Source organism: Oncorhynchus gorbuscha, linkage group LG11 (assembly GCF_021184085.1).
Source record: "Oncorhynchus gorbuscha isolate QuinsamMale2020 ecotype Even-year linkage group LG11, OgorEven_v1.0, whole genome shotgun sequence".
In the NCBI taxonomy this organism is placed as follows: domain Eukaryota; kingdom Metazoa; phylum Chordata; class Actinopteri; order Salmoniformes; family Salmonidae; genus Oncorhynchus; species Oncorhynchus gorbuscha.
In genome coordinates this window covers 42140764-42159248 of record NC_060183.1, presented here as the reverse complement: position 1 = coordinate 42159248, position 18485 = coordinate 42140764, and the positions used below count along the sequence as shown (strand labels likewise).

The window sequence follows — 18485 nt, the reverse complement described above, 5'->3', positions numbered from 1 at the left end:
CACGATGCACCCAAACTGAATTTCAAGTCTCATAGCAAAGGATCTGAATACTTACAGTTGAAGTCAGAAGTTTACATAAACAAGTTTTAATGACTCCAACCTAAGTGTTTCAACCACTCCACAAATTTCTTGTCAACCTTTCTGGCGCAGGCGTTCCGCTAGTAACCCACCTCGACAACATCCGGTGAAATTGCAGAGCGCCAAATTCAAAACACAGAAATAGTCATAATAAACATTCATAAAAAATACAAGTGTTATACATCGGCTTAAAGATGAACTTCTTGTTAAACCAGCCACTTTGTCAGATTTCAAAAAGGCTTTACAGCGAAAGCATACCACGTGATTATCTGAGGACAGCGCCCCGTTTACAAAAGTATACAAACATTTTACAACCAAGTAAAGGAATTACAAAAGTCAGAAAGAGCGATAAAATGAATCACTTGCCTTTGAAGATCTTCATATGGTTGCAGTCACAAGATTCCCAGCTACACAATAAATGTTTGTTTTGTTCGATGAAGTCCCTCTTTATATCCCAAATACTCAGTTTTGTTGGTGCATTTTGTTCAGTAATCCACTGGCTCAAAAGCGGTCAAAACATGCAGACGAATACATCCTAATAGTACCGGTAAAGTTTGTCAAAACATGTCAAACGATGTTTAGAATTAACCCTCAGGTTGTCAATTGTCTAAATAATCGATAGTATTTCAACTGGACAACAGCGTATTCAATAGAAAGGAAAAACAATGAAGGGCCTGCTATCGGTCAGGCGCGAAAACCAGCACTGCACGATTCTACAATCCACTGACAGAAAGGTCTCACTCTTCTTAATTTTTCAGGAAAAAACGCCTGAAACAATGTCTAAAGACTGTTGACATCTAGTGGAAGCCATATGAACTGCAATCTGGGTCCTAACCCAGATACTAGTACTAATAGGCATTCAATTGAAAATATCCACACCAAAACAATCCCACTTCCTGGATGGACTTTCCTCAGGTTTTCAACTGCCATATCAGTTCTGTTATACTCACAGACATTATTTTAACAGTTTTGGAAACTTTAGAGAGTGTATGCATATCCTAGCTTCTGGGCCTGAGTAACAGGGCATGCTTCTCATCCAGACGTCAAAATACTGCCCCCAAGCCATAATAAGTTAAATAGTTTTGGCAAGTCGGTTAGGACATCTACTATATGCATGACAAGTAATTTATACAACAATTGTTTACAGACAGATCATTTCACTTATAATTCACTGTATCACAATTCCAGTGGGTCCGAAGTTTACATACATGAAGTTGACTGTTCCTTTAAACAGCTTGGAAAATTCCAGAAAACGATGTCATGGCTTTAGAAGCTTCTGATAGGCTAATTGACATAATTTGAGTCAATTGGAGGTGTACCTGTGGATGTATTTCAAGGCCTACCTTCAAACTCAGTGCTTCCTTGCTTGACATGATGGGAAAATCAAAAGAAATCAGCCAAGACCTCAGAAAAATAATTTTCGACCTCCACAAGTCTGATTCAGTCAATTTCCAAACGCCTGAAGGTACTACGTTCATCTGCACAAACAATAGTATGCAAGTATAAACACCATGGGATCATGCAGCCGTCATACCGCTCAGGAAAGAGATGCGTTCTGTCTCCTAGAGATTAACATACTGTGGAGCGAAAAGTGCAAATCAATCCCAGAAAAACTGCATAGGACCTTGTGAATATGCTGGAGGAAACAGGTACAAAAGTATCAATATCCACAGTAAAACGAGTCCTATATGGCGACATAACCTGAAAGGCCGCTCAGCAAGGAAGAAGCCACTGCTTCAAAATCACCATAAAAAAAGTCAGACTACTGTTTGCAACTGCACATCGGGACAAACTCGTACTTTTTGGAGAAATGTCCTCTGGTCTGATGAAACAAAAATAGAACTGTTTGGCCATAAAAACCATCGTAATGTTTGGTGGAAAAAGGGGGAGACTTGCAAGCCGAAGAACACCATCCCAACTGTGAAGCACGGGGGTGGCAGCATCATGTTGTGGGGAGGTGCTTTGCTGCAGGAGGGACTGGTGTACTTCACAAAATCAATGGCATCATGAGGAAAGAAAATTATGTAGATATATTGAAGCAACATCAAGACATCGGTCAGGAGGTTAAAGCCTGGTCGCAAATGGGTCTTCCAAATGGATGATGACCCCAAGCATACTTCCAAAGTTGTGGCAAATGGCTTAAGGACAACAAAGTCAAGGTATTGGAGTGGCCATCACATACCCTGACCTCAATCCTATAGAAAATGTGTGGGCAGAACTGAAAAAGCGTGTGCGAGCAAGGAGACCTACAATCCTGACTCAGTTACACGAGCTCTGTTAGGAGGAATGGGCCAAAATTCACCCAACTTATTGTGGGAAGCTTGTGGAAGGCTACCTGAAATGTTTGACCCAAGTTAAACAATTTAAAGGCAATGCAACCAAATACTAATTGAGTGCAAACTTCTGACCCACTGGGAATGTGATGAAATAAATAAAAGCTGAAATAAATCACTCTCCACTATTATTCTGACATTTCACATTCTTAAAATAAAGTGGTGATCCTAACTGACCTAAAACAGGGAATTATTACTAGCATTAAATCTCAGGAATTGTGAAAAACTGAGTTTAATGGATTTGGCTAAGGTTAATGTAAACTTCTGACTTAAATAGTGTTTTTTTAAATTGATTTAACTAGGCAAGTCAGTTTAAATATATATATATATATATTTTTTTTAACCTTTATTTAACCAGGCAAGTCAGTTAAGAACAAATTCTCATTTTCAATGACTGCCTAGGAACAGCGGGTTAACTGCCTGTTCAGGGGCAGAACGACAGATTTTTCAGCTCGGGGGTTTGAACTTGCAACCTTCCGGTTACTAGTCCAACGCTCTAACCACTAGGCTACCCTGCCGCCCCAAGAACACATTTTTATTTACAACGACGGCCTTTCTGGGGGAACAGTGGGTTACCTGCCTTGTTCAGAGGTAGAACGACATATTTGTACTTTTCAGCTCAGCGATTCGATTCAGCAACCTTTCATTTACTGGCCTGCCTCCCCAAAAGAAGGTAGTTTGTTAGTTTTAATACATGTGCAAAAATGTCTAAAAACCTGTTTCGCTTTGTCATTATGGGTTATTGTGTAGATAGATGAGGGAAAACATTTATTGAATACATTTTAGGGTAAGGCTGTAACTTGAAGCTAGGGGGCACTATTTTTATGTTTGGAAAAATAACGTTCCCAAAGTAAATGGCCTATTTCTCAGGACCAGATGCTAGAATATGCATATAATTGACAGATTAGGATAGAAAACACTCTAAAGTTTCAAAAACTGTCAAAATATTGTCTGTGATTATCACAGAATTGATATTCCCGTTGAAACGGAGGAAAATCCAATCAGGAAGTGCCTCTTATTTTGAAACACTTCTGTTCCTATGCATGTCTCCTCCATTTAAAAGGGATATCAACCCGATTCCTTTTTCTCTGGCTTCCCTAAGGTGTCAGTCTTTAGACAAAGTTTCAGGATTTTATTTTGAAAAAATGAGCGTGAAATATCACATTGCGTAAGTGGATAGGTGGGGGCTCTCAGAGTGAGTTTTTGCGCTACAGAGTAAAGCCACCATTGTTCCTCCCGCTGTTATAGAAAAATCTACACACTCGGTTGAAATATTATAGAATATATATTTTAAAAACACAGAGGAATGATTATAAAAAACATTTGACATGTTTCTGTGGACATTATGAAGACTATTTGGAATTTCCGTCTGCGTTGTCGTGACCGCTCTTTCCTGTGGATTTGTGAACATAACGCGACAAACAAACGAACGGAGGTATTTTGGGTATAAAAATAATCTTTATGGAACAAAAGGAACATTTGTTGTGTAACTGGGAGTCTCGTGAGTGAAAACATCCTAAGAGCATCAAAGGTAAACGGTTAATTTGATTGCTTTTCTGATTTTTGTGACCAAGCTTCCCGATGCTAAGTGTATATAATGCTATGCTAGGCTATCGATAAATTTACAAACGCTTGGATTGCTTTCGCTGTAAAGCATAATTTCTGTAAAGTAAAATCTGAGATGACAGGTGGATTAACAAAAGGCTAAACTGTGTTTCGCAATTTTGCACTTCTGATTTCATGAATATTAATATTTTTTTTGTAATATTATTTGACTGTTGCACTATGCTATTCAGCGGTTGCTGACAAATGATCCCGCGACAGGGATGGGTAGCGTCAAGAAGTTAACAAAATGTTGAAAGAGTGAAGGGGTCTGAAAAATTTCAGAATGCACTGTATGTTTCTATAATTTTTGTTGTACGTAATAGGAGGATGTGCTACCCAGTGTGCATAGAAATAGGCTACGTGGCCTACACTCCACACTATAATAGAAAAATATTGTTCCATGTATGCATGGTGTTGAAATATCAATAGTCATCATTAAGACTAATGTACCAATGGATGTCGAAACTGCCTTTTACATTGTAGAACCAGTTTATTGGTTGCAATTGCCAAATTGGTTAATTGTATGGTCCTGGGGTCTAAGTGCTTATGTTATTGTAGGCCTACCTGTTTGAGCTCCTGCTGGACAGATTCGATTTGGTTTCTCAATGAGAGTCTGTACATTTTAGCCCTCTACTTGTGTCCGTTTAGATAGGACAGGTTTAGCCTGATACAGAGGCTATTTCTTTTGGGCTATTGCCTGTGTATATTTGGTAAATCTACTTGTATATTTTGTATAATTTGGTGCTTTTACCATTGGATCCCCAATACTACACATCAACCTGCCTTACCTTCTGCTGATTTCAGACCATTACGATTGCTACAAGGTCCCCGTTTTACTATTACATAGGTTAATCAAAATGTGTTGTAGACAAAATAATGAAAAGGGCTGTCTGGTAGCCTCAATAAATAGACAAAGATGTATAGTTGAACAAGCATGTGTAGATTTGTTTTTTAGACTCAACTTGAAAACTTGATAGGCTCTTAGAATGGGTGACTTGGACTTGACTCCAGTCTTGACCTGTTCTACTTGGGACTCTACTTGAGACTCGGACCTCGTGACTTGAGTCATGCTTGTGACTCAAATAATAGTGAGTGACTTGGTCCTACCTCCTGCCGGTGTAACTGCTAGCTGTACAGTGTACTGCGTGATTGTAAACCCACAATCCAATCCGTGTACAAACGCGTTAGTTCCAGTTTGTTGACTGTAACATTGAAATGGTGACAGTGTAGGCTGTGTAGCGGTTATCGGCTATGGTTTGAAGAGGTTTTTGTCGCGGATCACAAACAGCTGTTTTGTTGTGTACTGAAGTCCACAAGTTGAGGAGAGCCCATAGATGCAAGGAATTATACACAAGCAAAGTGGTAATGCTGTGGCTACAATGAAAGTGAACTGTGTGTGCGGATGATCAGCAGTGTATTCATTTAGCCGATTCTGTTGCAAAACGTTTCTTAAATCGGAAGCAAACTGAATGAAACGGGAAGAGATCTCCCTGAATTTGTCTAATAGAAACTATCGTTTTAGTTGGAAAACAGTGTTTTTGCAACTGCTTGGACTAATGATTACACCCTAGGTCACCTAGATGCAGGCAAGAGTGTGCAAGCCGATATTCAATGTGTCACTGCCTGTCACCTTGATTAGTCCAATGTCTCTCAAATCAAATATTATTTGTCACATGCACGGAATACAACAGGTGTAGACCTTACTGTGAAATGCTTAATTACAAGCCCATAACCAACAATGCAGTTCAAGAAATAAAGTTAACAAAATAATAAATAAAATAAAAAGTAACAAAATAACAATAATGAGGCTATATACAGGGGGTACCGGTACATAGTCAATGTGTGGGGGTACAGGTTAGTCGAGGAAATTTGTACAACTTCTGGGATGCCCACAAGGCCCTCTCCCGCCTTCCCTTCGAAAAATCTGATCACGACTCCATTTTGCGCCTCCCTTCCTAGAGGCAGAAATTCAAAACAGGAAATACCCGTGCTAAGGACAATGCAACGCTGGTCTGACCAAATCGGAATCCACGCTTCAAGATTGTTTTGATCACACGAACTGGGATATGTTCCGGGTAGCCTCAGAGAATAACATTGACACACACACACACACACACACACACACACACACACACACACACACACACACACACACACACACACACACACACACACACACACACACACACACACACACACACACACACACACACACACACACAGTGCCTATTAAAACCCACTCTAACCAGAATCCGTGGATAGATGGCAGCAATTGTGCAAAACTGAAAGTGCGAACCATCGCATTTAAACATGGCAAGGTGACTGGGAATATGGCTGAATACAAACAGTGTAGTTATTCCCTACATAAGGCAATCAAACGGGCAAAACATCAGTATAGAGACAAAGTGGAGTCGCAATTCACCAGCTCAGAAACAAGACATATGTGGCAGGGTCTACAGATAATCACGGACTACAAAAGGAAAACCAGTCACGTTGCGGACACGAACGTCTTGCTTCCGGACAAGCTAAACACCTTCTTCGCTCGCTTTGAGGATAACACAGTGCGCCACTGACGAGGCCTGCTACCAAGGACTGTGGGCTCTCCTTTTAAATGGCCGACCTGAGTAAGCCATTTAAGCGTGTCATGACGTTGCCCTCTTTGGGTGTGGCATGCCCCATCCCCCTCTCCCTGCCTCCCCCTTTCCTCCTTCAACTAGGCTGCTGTGGTCAGAGACACCTCATAAATTCCTGAGGATCTCCTCATGGACACACAGTATAGAGAGAGTAAATGTTCATAGAGAACAGGGGAATTTATTCCACCTCATAGAACTCGAGGTCGGAACAAATTTCATGTTCTGGAGAAAGTATAGAAGATCGGTGAAGAATCCAGCTACGAACTGGTCCGTTTGTTACAACTTGGGGAAGCTCATGGGAGACGGTGTGGCCACATTACCATAACGCTGTTTATATAATAGCCTCAGATATTAGGTTTACATCTAATTGGTGTATAAGATGAATGAGTATGATATTGTTTACACAATTTTACAATGTGATTTTGGACTGTTTAATGAAGGAAACTCCAATTCCCTTTTTGAGTTTAACTAAATCAGAGGACCGCCCCTGAACCCAGTTAGGGTCAGGCGTCCTGGGACAGCCCTTTTCTGCAATTCCGAATAAAACCCAACTTTGAGAAATTATCACCAGACCATGTTTTTCTCCATAAGGAGAGAACAAAGGTTGTCGATCATTGCTGAATATTTCAACCATACCACGTGGTTAAACTCTTACACTATCGATACCGGCAGAATAAGAACAAGTCTTTGATATCAATTACTAGTCTGCAGCTAGGAATTCTGTATCATTGAATGCGAGGAACGACAACCGCCGAAACATCCATCTATAACAAATTAATGAATGTCACTTTGAACTATCCCCTCTAACCAAGACAGAGAGAGAGCGAGAGAGGTCGCGATGCCGGTTTAGCCCACTAGGGCACATTCCGCTATCATTTCTTGTAACCACATTTACCTTGTTTGTTTACGCATTTCTGTGAATTACTTAGTTAGTAATAAATAAATGATTTAAGACAATTGATGTATGGATGAATCATAGCGAAGACTGGGTTCGTGCAGATAACCAACAATTTACGACGTTTGGAATGAGACTAACATGAGGTAAAGTAAATAATGCATTAATTCGAAGACTAATTGATCAGATAAAATATCTGAAAAGTTATTTTAGGAAATGATAACTTTGTAATCTGAATATTTTTCCTTGGTGCCCCGACATCCTAGTTAATTAGTTACATGATTAATCAGTTGATCGCGTAATACTAATTACAGAGAATCTTTGATAAAAACTATAAGTCTTCAATTTAATGATAGTAAAGACACGACACGTGTTAACCCTCACAAAGCTGCAGTCCCAGAAAGCATCCCTAGCCGCGCCCTCAGAGCATGCGCAGACCAGCTGGCTGGAGTGTTTACGGACATATTCAATCTCTCCCTATCCCAGTCTGCTGTCCCCACATGCTTCAAGATGGCCACCATTGTTCCTGTACTCAAGAAAGCAAAGGTAACTGAACTAAATGACTATCGACCCGTAGCACTCACTTCTGTCATCATGAAGTGCTTTGAGAGGTTAGTCAAGGATCATTTCACCTCTACCTTACACTCTAGATCCACTTCAATTTGCTTACCGCCCCAATAGATCCACAGATGATGCAATCGCACTGCCCTATTCATAGGCTAGGTTGTATCAACCTCATGATGGGTATAGGGCAAATTAGAGTATCATGTAAATTAGAGTATCATGTAGTAACCTAAATCTATCGTTGTTACATTAGGCTGGGTGAATGGAATAAGAATGACAGTCATCCAAATTATGCTGTAATAGAAACAAGTCCATACTTATAAAAATGAATAAATAATCGCCCTGCCTAAGCTTAAAAACAGCACTGACCACCACTGAATCGCAATACATATAGTACCATGAGGATCGCTATACATATTGTACTGGCACCTAAGTATTGTGACCATATCCTAAGGACCCTAGCAATTCCCAGCCCTAATAACCATCATAATTCTCATGATGATGATGGTCATGGTTGATGACAAACTATTACATACTATGATGATAAATCTTAATCTTATATTCATGATAGGGAACATTTCGATGACTTTTACTTGTCAGCGCACAAGAGTTCAGCAACAAACATCCTCCATACATCCTATGCATGTAATGTGATTAAGGACCAGAGTTTCTCCTGAAACTTCTGGCCCACAAATGTGTCCTTTGATGTCTCACCCAGAGTGTCTCCCATGGTGGTGATGGTACGTGTGTCCAGGTCCAAAGTGTGGGTCAGGTTGGACAGCACCATGGCCAGATGGGGGCGCCAGTCGCCCCACTTCTCATCCCCACAGCACTGCAGAGACACTTATGTAACTTTTACAGTATAGTGCTGACCCCAAATTAACTTTCTTCATCCGTTCTTCAATAAGTGCAGTTCAGTATTGAACAGCCAACTTTAATTTCACATTGCTGAAAGATCACTTTTTTATTACTTGAAAATGTTCATTAAGCCACAAGAATAATTAAATTTTAAACATTTAATGTTAAAGGTCCAATGCAGCCATTTTAATCGAATATCATATAATATCTGGGTAACAATTAAGTAACTTACTATGATTATTTTCAATTGAAATGGTCAAAAACAAACAAAAATAGGTTAGCAAAGAGCAATTTATTGTGCAAGCATTTTGCTAGGCTTGTGAGTGGGGAAGGGAAAACTGAAATCTAACAGGTTTGGAATTCTCTCTTATTGGTCTATTAACTAATTTACCACCTGGTGATGTCACCAGGCAAGCCAACACTTCATCCCACCAAAACAGAATGAACTTTCAGGCGACCTTTTCAAAAAGCTATTACACTAAAAGGGCATTGTCATAATTTCCCCAATTTCACAGTATTACTCCCACCTTATAGTGTGGAAATATTAAACACAAGACAATCTCATTTTTGAGATTGGGCCTTTAAACGTAAATTCCTGTTTAAATTAAAAACAAATGTAATAAATTAAAATACATTTTTAAAAATCCTCCGTTCTTTTTGATGAAATAAAAAAAATACTCCCTTTTTATCTCAAAATGTAATTTCTGAACAAGACAGCAGTGTGGATCTGTTATCAAAATAGAAAAGGTATCACAGGGTCATACTCACAGTGGCTGAGGCGGGCATCCTCCCAGACATCAGTTGGTATACGGTCTGCAGAGGGTCGTTGATGGGCAGACTGTTCGCAAACCTGACCACCCAAAGAAAAAAGGATCACAAGTTTAATCTTTTTCAGTCAATACATTCACCTCTTTTTGTATAGCTAACGTCTTCTGGCCTCCTGACTAATTCTGCTATTTTGTGTGTTTTTTCTAAGTTGAGCAACTTTTTTGTACATACAATGCCTTCAGAGAGTATTCCTACCCATTGACTTATTCCACATTTTGCTGTGTTACAACCGGAATTCAAAATGGATTGAATATATTTTATTCTCCTCTATCTACACACAATATTCCATAACGACAGAGGAAAAAAAGTTTAGAAATTAGCACATTTATTGAAAACGAAATACAGAAATAAACTAAATGACCAAAAGCTTGTGGACACCTGCTGGTCCAACATCTCATTCCAAAATCATGGAGTTGGTACCCCCTTTGCTGCTATAACAGCCTCCACCCTTCTGGGGAGGACTTTCCACTAGATGTTGGAACATTGTTGTGGGAACCTGCTCCTATTCAGCCACAAGAGCATTAGTGAGGTCGGGCACTAGCTCGCAGTCTGTGTTCCAATTCATCCTAAAGGTGTTCGATGGGTGGAGGTCAGGGCTCTGTGCAGGCCAGTCAAGTTCTTCCACACAGATCCCGACAAACCATTTCTGTATGGACCTCGCTTTGTGCACGGGGGCATTGTCATGCTGAAACAGGAAAGTGCCTTTCCCAAACTGATGCCACAAAGTTGGAAACACAGAATGCCATTGTATACCGTAGCGTTAAGATTCCCCTTCACTGGAACTAAGGGGCCTAGCCCGAACCATGAAAAAAACAGCCCCAGACCATTATCACTCCTCCATCAAACTTTACAGTAGGCACTATACATTGGGCATGTAGCATTCTCCTGCCATCCGCCAAACCCATATTCATCTGCCGGACTGCCAGATGCTGAAGCATGATTCATCACTCCCGAGAATGCGCTTCCACTGCTCCAGAGTCCAATGGCGGCGAGCTTTATACCACTCCAACCGAAGCTTGGCATTGCATTTGGCGATCTTAGGCTTTTGTGCGGCTTCTCGGCTATGGAAACCCATTTCATGAAGTTCCCAACAAACAGTTAATGTGCTGATGTTGCTTCCAGAGGTAGTTTGGAACTCGGTTGTGAATGTTGCAACTGAGGACAGAGGATTTTTACACGCTTTGTGCTTCAGCACTCAGTGGTCCTGTTCTGTGAGCTTGTGTGACCTACCACCAGACAGCTGAGCAGTTGTTGCTCCTAGACGTTTCCACTCCACAATAATAGCACTTACAGTAGACCGGGGCAGCTATAGCAGGGCAGATATTTGACGAACTGACTTGTTGGAAAGGTGGCATCCTATGACGGTGCCTCGTTGAAGGTCACTGAGCTTTCCAGTAAGGTCAAGCTACTGTCAATGTTTGTCTTAAATAGTACCCGCAAAACACCAGTCTCAACGTCAACAGTGAAAAGGCGTTTCCGGGATGCTGGCCTTCTAGGCAGAGTGTACGGTGGGATTCTAAATGGTCAGTGATCTGTTTGTTAACTTGGCTTTCGAAGACCTTAGAAAGACAGGGTAGGATAGATATAGGTCTAACAGTTTTTGTCTAGAGTGTCTCCCCCTTTGAAGAGTGGGATGACTGCGGCAGCTTTTCAATCTTTGGGGATCTCAAACGATAAGAAAGAGGTTGAACAGGCTGGTAATAGGGGTTGCAACAATTGCGGCGGATAATTTTTAGAAAGAGAGGATGCAAATCGTCTAGCCCGGCTGATTTGTAGGGGTCCAGATTTTACAGCTCTTTCAGAACATCAGCTATCTGGATTTGGGTGAAGGAGAAATGGGGAGGTTTGGGCAAGTTGCTGTGGCGGGTGCAGAGCTGTTGACTGGGGTAGGGGTAGCCAGGTGGAAAGCATGGCCAGCCATAGAAAAATGCTTCTTGAAATTCTCAATAATCATAGATTCATCAGTGGTGACAGCGTTTCCTAGCCTCAGTGCAGTGGGCAGCTGTGAGAAGGTGCTCTTATTCTCCATGGACTTTACAGTGTCCCAGAACATTGAGTTTTTGCTACAGGATGCAAATTTCTGCTTGAAAAAGCTAGCCTTTGCTTTCCTAACTGCCTGTGTATATTGGTTCCTAACTTCCCTGCAAAGGTGCATATCGCGGGGGCTATTCGATGCTAATGCAGTAACGCCACAGGATGTTTTTGTGCTGGTCAAGGACAGTCAGGTCTGGAGTGAACCAAGGGCTATATCTGTTCCTGGTTCTACATTTTTATTATGGGGCATGCTTATTTAAGATGGTGAGGAAAGCACTTTTAAAGAATAACCAGGCATCCTCTACTGACGGAATGAGGGCAATATCTTTCCAGGATACCTGGGCCAGGTCGATTAGAAAGGCCTGCTCGCTGAAGCTCCTTGTGAATTTGGATTTGTGAACTAAACACACAAACAAAAAGGAGTTATTTGGACATAAATGATGGACTTTATCGAACAAAACAAACATTCATTCCTGGGAGTGCATTCTGATGAAGATCGAAGGTAAGTTAATATTTATCATGCTATTTCTGACTAATGTCAACCACCCAAATATGGCGGATATCTTTTTGGCTGCTTTCTTGTCTGAACGCTAGACAGATTATTGCATGGTTTGCTTTTTCCGTAAAGTTTTTTTGAAGTCTGACACAGCGGTTGCATTAAAGAGAAGTATCTCTAATTCAATGTATAACTGTTGTATTTTCATCAACATTTTCGAATGAGTATTTCTGTAAATAGATGTGGCTCTCAGCACAATCACTGCATGTTTTAGAACTACTGAACGTAACGCGCCAATGTAAAACTTGATTTTTTGATATAAATATGCACTTTATCGAACAAAACATACAGGTATTGTGTAACATGAAGTCCTATGAGTGTCGTCTGATGAAGATCAAAGGTTAGTGATTCATTCTCTCTATTTCTGCTTTTTGTGACTCCTCTTTAGCTGGAAAAATGACTGTTTTTCTATGACTAGGTGCTGACCTAACAATCATATGGTGTGCTTTCACTGTAAAGCCTTTTTGAAATCTGACACTGTGGTGGGATTAACAACAAGTTTATCTTTAAAATGGTGTATAATACTTGTATGTTTGAGGAATTTTAATTATGAGATTTCTGTTTGAATTTGCCGCCCTGCACTTTCACTGGCTGTTGTCAAATCGATCCTTAATGGGATTTCAGCCTCAAGAAGTTAAACTACAACTCTACCAAAAGGACAAGACTATACCAAAAGGAGCATTGGCTACACGGCTGGAAATGGTTAAACTCTGAGACTATCGATCCTTACAGAATAAGAGCAAATCTTAGACAAGAATCACTAGTCCGCAGCTAGAAATGACATAAACCTGGAATGAGAATACAGACAACTGCCGAAACATCTATTCTATGATTTTTTTTTTGAACGTAATCTGTAATATCCATTCTAACCACCTACAACCACGAAAGACAGGCTGACCTTTTCGTTGTATCATTGTTAGTAACCAATATCTACTGTTTGTTATGTATCACATTTAATGATAGTAAAGACACGACACTGTTGCCTAGTCACTTTACCCCTACCTAAATGTACATATCTACCTCAATTACCTCATACCCGTGCACATCAACTCAGTACTCGTACCCAGTGTATACACTGCATTTGGAAAGTATTCAGACCCCTTGAATTTTTTGTGAGATTACAGCCTTATTCTAAAATGGATTAACCTCTGCCAAAAGCCATGGAAAATGCAGAGTGACAAATTCAAATAAATTACTATAAAAAAATCTAACTTTCATTAAAGCACACATGCAAGATAGCAAATTAAAGCTACACTTGTGTATCCAGCCAACATGTCAGATTTAAAAAAGGCTTATCGGCGAAAGCAAACAATGCTATTATCTGAGGATAGCACCTCCGTAAACAAAAAGAGAACCCATATTTCAACCATGCAGGCGCGACACAAAACGCAGAAATTAAAATATAATTCATGCCTTACCTTTGACGAGCTTCTTTTGTTGGCACTCCGATATGTCCCATAAACATCACAAATGGTCCTTTTGTTCGATTAATTCCGTCGATATATATCCAAAATGTCAATTTATTTGGCACGTTTGATCCAGAAAAACACAGGTTCCAACTTGCGCAACGTGACTACAAAATATCTCAAAAGTTACCTGTAAACTTTGCCAAAACATTTCAAACTACTTTTGTAATACAACTTTAGGTATTTAACGTAAATAATCGATAAAACTGAAGATGGGATGATCTGTGTTCAATACAGGAGCAAAACAAACTGTAGCTAGCTTTCTGGTCACACGCCTCAAACAGTACACTTCAAGTTACCCTCGTTCTGGATGGCCGTACTTCTTCATTACACAAAGGAAAAACCTCAACCAATTTCTAAAGACAGTTGACATTCAGTGGAAGCGATAGGAACTGCAATAAGGTCCCTTAAAAATCTGGATTCCCAATGAAAACACATTGAAAAGAGTGACCTCAAAAAAAGAAAATCTGAATGGTTTGTCCTCGGGGTTTCGCCTGCTAAATAAGTTCTGTTATACTCACAGACATGATTCAAACAGTTCTAGAAACTTCAGAGTGTTTTCTATCCAAATCTACGAATAATATGCTGGGGATGAGTAGCAGGCAGTTGAATTTGGGTATGCATTTCATCCGGACGTGAAAATACTGCCCCGTCACCAAGATGTTAAATCAATCTACACAGAATACCCCAAAATGACTGCGCAAAAACTGGTTCGATTTTTTTGTGCAAAATTTGGTAAAAATAAAAAACAAATACTTTAAATAAGTATTCAGATCCTTTGCTATATGACTCGAAATTGAGCTCCGGTGCATCCTGCTTCCATTGATCATCCTTGAGATGTTTCAACAACTTGATTGGACTCCACCTGTGGTAGATTCAATTGATTGCACATGATTTGGAAAGGCACACACACCTGTCTATATAAAGAACCACAGTTGACAAATGCACGTCAGAGCCAAAACCAAGCTATGAGGTCAAAGGAATTGTCTGTGGAGCTCCTGAGATAAGATCGTGTCTTGGCTGATCTGGGCGAAGGTGATGGGAGAACCTTCCAGAAGGACAAACATCTCTGCAGCACACCACCAATCTGGCATTTATGGTAGAGTGGCCAGATGGAAGCAGCTACTCAGTAAAAGGCACATGACAGCCCGCTTGGAGTTTTCCAAAAGGAACCTAAAGGACTCTCAGTCCATGAGAAATATTCCCTGGTCTGATAAAACAGAGATGGAACTCTTTGGCCTGTATGCCAAGAGTCACGCCTGGAGGACACCTGGCACCATCCCTACAGTGAAGCATGGGTGGCAAAATCATGCTATGGGGATGTTTTTCAGCGGCAGAGACTGGGAGACTAGTCAGCATCGAGGGAAAGATGAACGGAGCAAAGTACAGAGAGATCCTTGATGAAAACCTGCTCCAGAGCGCCCAGGACCTCAGACTGGGGCGAAGGTTCACCTTCCAACAGAACAACAACCCTAAGCACACAGCCAAGACAACGCAGGAGTGGCTTCGGAACAAGTCTCTGAATGTCCTTGAGTGGCCCAGCAAGAATCCGGACTTGAACCCGATCGGACATCTCTGGGAAGACCTGAAAATAGCTGTGCAGCGACACTCCCCATCTAACCTGACAGAGCTTGAGAGGAACTGCAGAGAAGAATGGGAGAAACTCCCCAAATACAGGTGTGCCAAGCTTCGTCATACCCAAGAAGTCTTGAAGCTGATCACTGACAAAGGGTGCTTCAATAAAGTACTGAGTAAAGAGTATAAATACTTAAGAATATTTTATATTCTTTGGGCTCCCAAGTGGCACAGCAGTCTATGGCACTGCATCTCAGTCATCACTACAGTCCATGGTTCGATCCCAGGCTGTATCACAACCGTCCGTGATCAGGAGTTCCATAGGGCGGCGCACAATTGGCCCAGCATCGTCAGGGTTAGGGGAGGGTTTGGTCGGGGTAGGCCGTCATTGTAAATAAGAATGAGTTCTTAACCTTTATTGAACTAGACAAGTCAGTTAAAATAAATATAAATATATATATACAGTACCAGTCAAAGGTTTGGACACACCTATTCATTCCAGGGTTTTTATTTATTTACTATTTTCTACATTGTAGAATTATAACTATGAAATAACACATATGGAATCATGTGGTGACCAACAAAGCGTTAGTGTTAAAATATATTTTATATATGAGATTCTTAAGAACCTATGTGTTTGAGCTTCGAGTTGAGGACCAATCAAATTAGATTCCCTCCATCATCTCTTCATTCTCCAGACCATTTTTGAGGAAGACAAATTAAACATTTCAAATGCTGTGTTAGAAATAGTTGTATCCAAATACAAAATCACACCACCCATTTATGACAGGGTGAATTTGTAACTTAAAGCGCAATGAAACTTTCATATAACTTAATACAAAAAGAATGTTGATAGAGGGGATAAAGGTGCTTGTGCATTTCACACCAAAGACGGCATTAATGACACGAGGAATAAAAGAAAGACTGCTCTTCTAGTAGCCTATTTCCCACCTTAGCCTGCTGAATAACCTCTTTCATTTTGATTTCGTAAAGAGTTCGGCGTTTGACTAGCTGGGATGTCCACATGCAACATGTATGCGCAGTTACAAGCATGGCCGAGTTCTACTCAAGCTAGCGGTAGCTTAAGGATCACTATCCATCCACCTTCATAACATAGATGAAGCTAACTGAAGCTGGCTAGCTTTAGAAAACCCTGAGTAGATCTAGCTAGATTCCTAGTATAACCCTCTGGTCCCAGATCTGTTGCTGTATAGCCAACTCCTATGATCGTTATCATACCATGTTTGGCAGATCTGGGACCAGGCTAGCAGCATAGATCTGTGTTTAGAATCTTATTTTTTTGCTGAAGCCCCTGACTAAAGCCATTCGATGTGCATGGGTTGTATGCTTTCTCTTGACTCACCTGGTCATGACGCGAGCATGTGTCCGGCTGTCCATCTTACTGGCCAGCAGCAGGGCGTGGCCCCACAGAGCTCCCTTCATGGCTGCCTCCAGGGCATCCTACACAAGCACAGGTAGTAAAAAGGATAACACATATAGCTATAGTACACGTAATTACACCACACAGTCAAAATTTCTGAATATGCATCAAGTTCCCATACAAGCACATTCTGCAATTTTATCCTGCTTTCACTGCATTTTAGAAGTAAGGAAAGTTCTCATACGATTCTGTTACAATGTCGCAAAGCATGTTTTTCACATGGTCTCCTAAAAAACACATTTCCTCCTACTCTCCCACTTAACATAACCCAGTAAATTCAAGGTAGATGGCATTCATACCTTCTTACGACCAAATAGTAGCAGTTCTCTGAAGCGCTCCGTTTCCTTGCCTATGTTCTCGGGGACAGTCATGAAGGTGTCTGATAGGAGGGACAATGGTCCCGTCCCAGGCTCCTCCTCGGCCCGCGCCAGTGGCTCGTTGTTGAAGTCAATCAGGTTGGCCTCGTTAGGTGACTTGCCCGGCAACCACACTGAGCGATGCTCCTTCAGCAACAGATCAGCTATGTCAGTCCCAACCACTGTCTGAGAGAAAAGGGAAGATCAAGGAAGAGGGTTGTTTAGATATATGCCTACACCACAGTCATGGCCAAAATTATTGGCACCCTTGATAAAGATAAACAAAAATTACTATAAATATAGAACACTGAGCTATATTGTATGCAACAACAAATTTACATTAGAATTATTTTATACTAATACAAATTGCTCAAAGAAAATAATTTATTTGCCAAAAACCTGGTTGCCTCTGTCAGGAGGCTGAATCTTGGCCGCAAGTTGATCTTCCAGCAAGACAATTGCCCCAAGCTACTGGGCTATATGGCGTAAAAATCATATCTTGATTCTTTCAAACTTATGGGTGGGTCACGATATACATCTCAATGTGTTTTTTTTCTAAATAAGCTTTGTTTAAATAAATAAAAACATCTAAATAAGCTTTGATGCGGAATTAAAAGTTCAATATACTACATTTCTAACAGTCAGGAATAATCTAATGCTATGCGCGTCAGAAACTGAGTAAACCTTTTCCACAACATGTTCATTGATACTCTTGTTTTATTATGGTCTGCTTTGTTCTACATTTTGAGTTGAGACATAAAAAGGGTATCGTTAGAAAGGTTAAGTTCTCATCTATTACAGTAAAATAATGTCTAAGCAATTCGGTGTCCATATGACGATTCGGTTGGACCAAGAGAGGAAGAAGTGTGTGTGCGAGTGGGAAGGTGCACACAGCACAGTAGGAGCGAAGGAGAAGAGACCAACAAGACATAGAACGCTCATAAAAACAAGAAACTTGATTTGGGACATTGGCCTAAAACATTAATTCAAATTAATTCTCAAACTCAAATTAATTCACCCAGCCTTAAAATAAATCACCCAGCCCCACCCCAAGCACACATCAAAATCCACAAAGAAATGGTTAATTGACCACAAAATCAACATATTTCAATGGTCAGCTCATTCTCCGGACTTGAACCCCATTGAAAACCTGTGGACTGAATTAAAGAGGGTAGTCCATAAGCGCAAATAAAGAATATCAACAGTCTGGAAAGATTTCTGTATGGAGGAATGGTCTAAGATCCCTCCCAATATGTTCTCCAA

General features: G+C 40.6%; 1 protein-coding gene across 5 annotated transcripts in view; it reads right to left on the bottom strand.

Annotated features, from left to right (window-relative positions):
* The window catches only part of sec16a (SEC16 homolog A, endoplasmic reticulum export factor), a 68396-nt gene that overhangs the window by 16215 nt on the left and 33696 nt on the right, over positions 1-18485 (bottom strand). For all 5 annotated transcript variants that reach the window (XM_046369670.1, XM_046369671.1, XM_046369672.1 and 2 more), the window contains 4 exons: positions 17166-17408; positions 16789-16886; positions 9735-9816; positions 8823-8940 (listed from right to left, as the gene is read on the bottom strand). In XM_046369670.1, coding sequence (XP_046225626.1) covers positions 8823-8940; positions 9735-9816; positions 16789-16886; positions 17166-17408 — 541 coding nt within the window. The remainder of the gene's footprint in view (positions 1-8822; positions 8941-9734; positions 9817-16788; positions 16887-17165; positions 17409-18485) is intronic.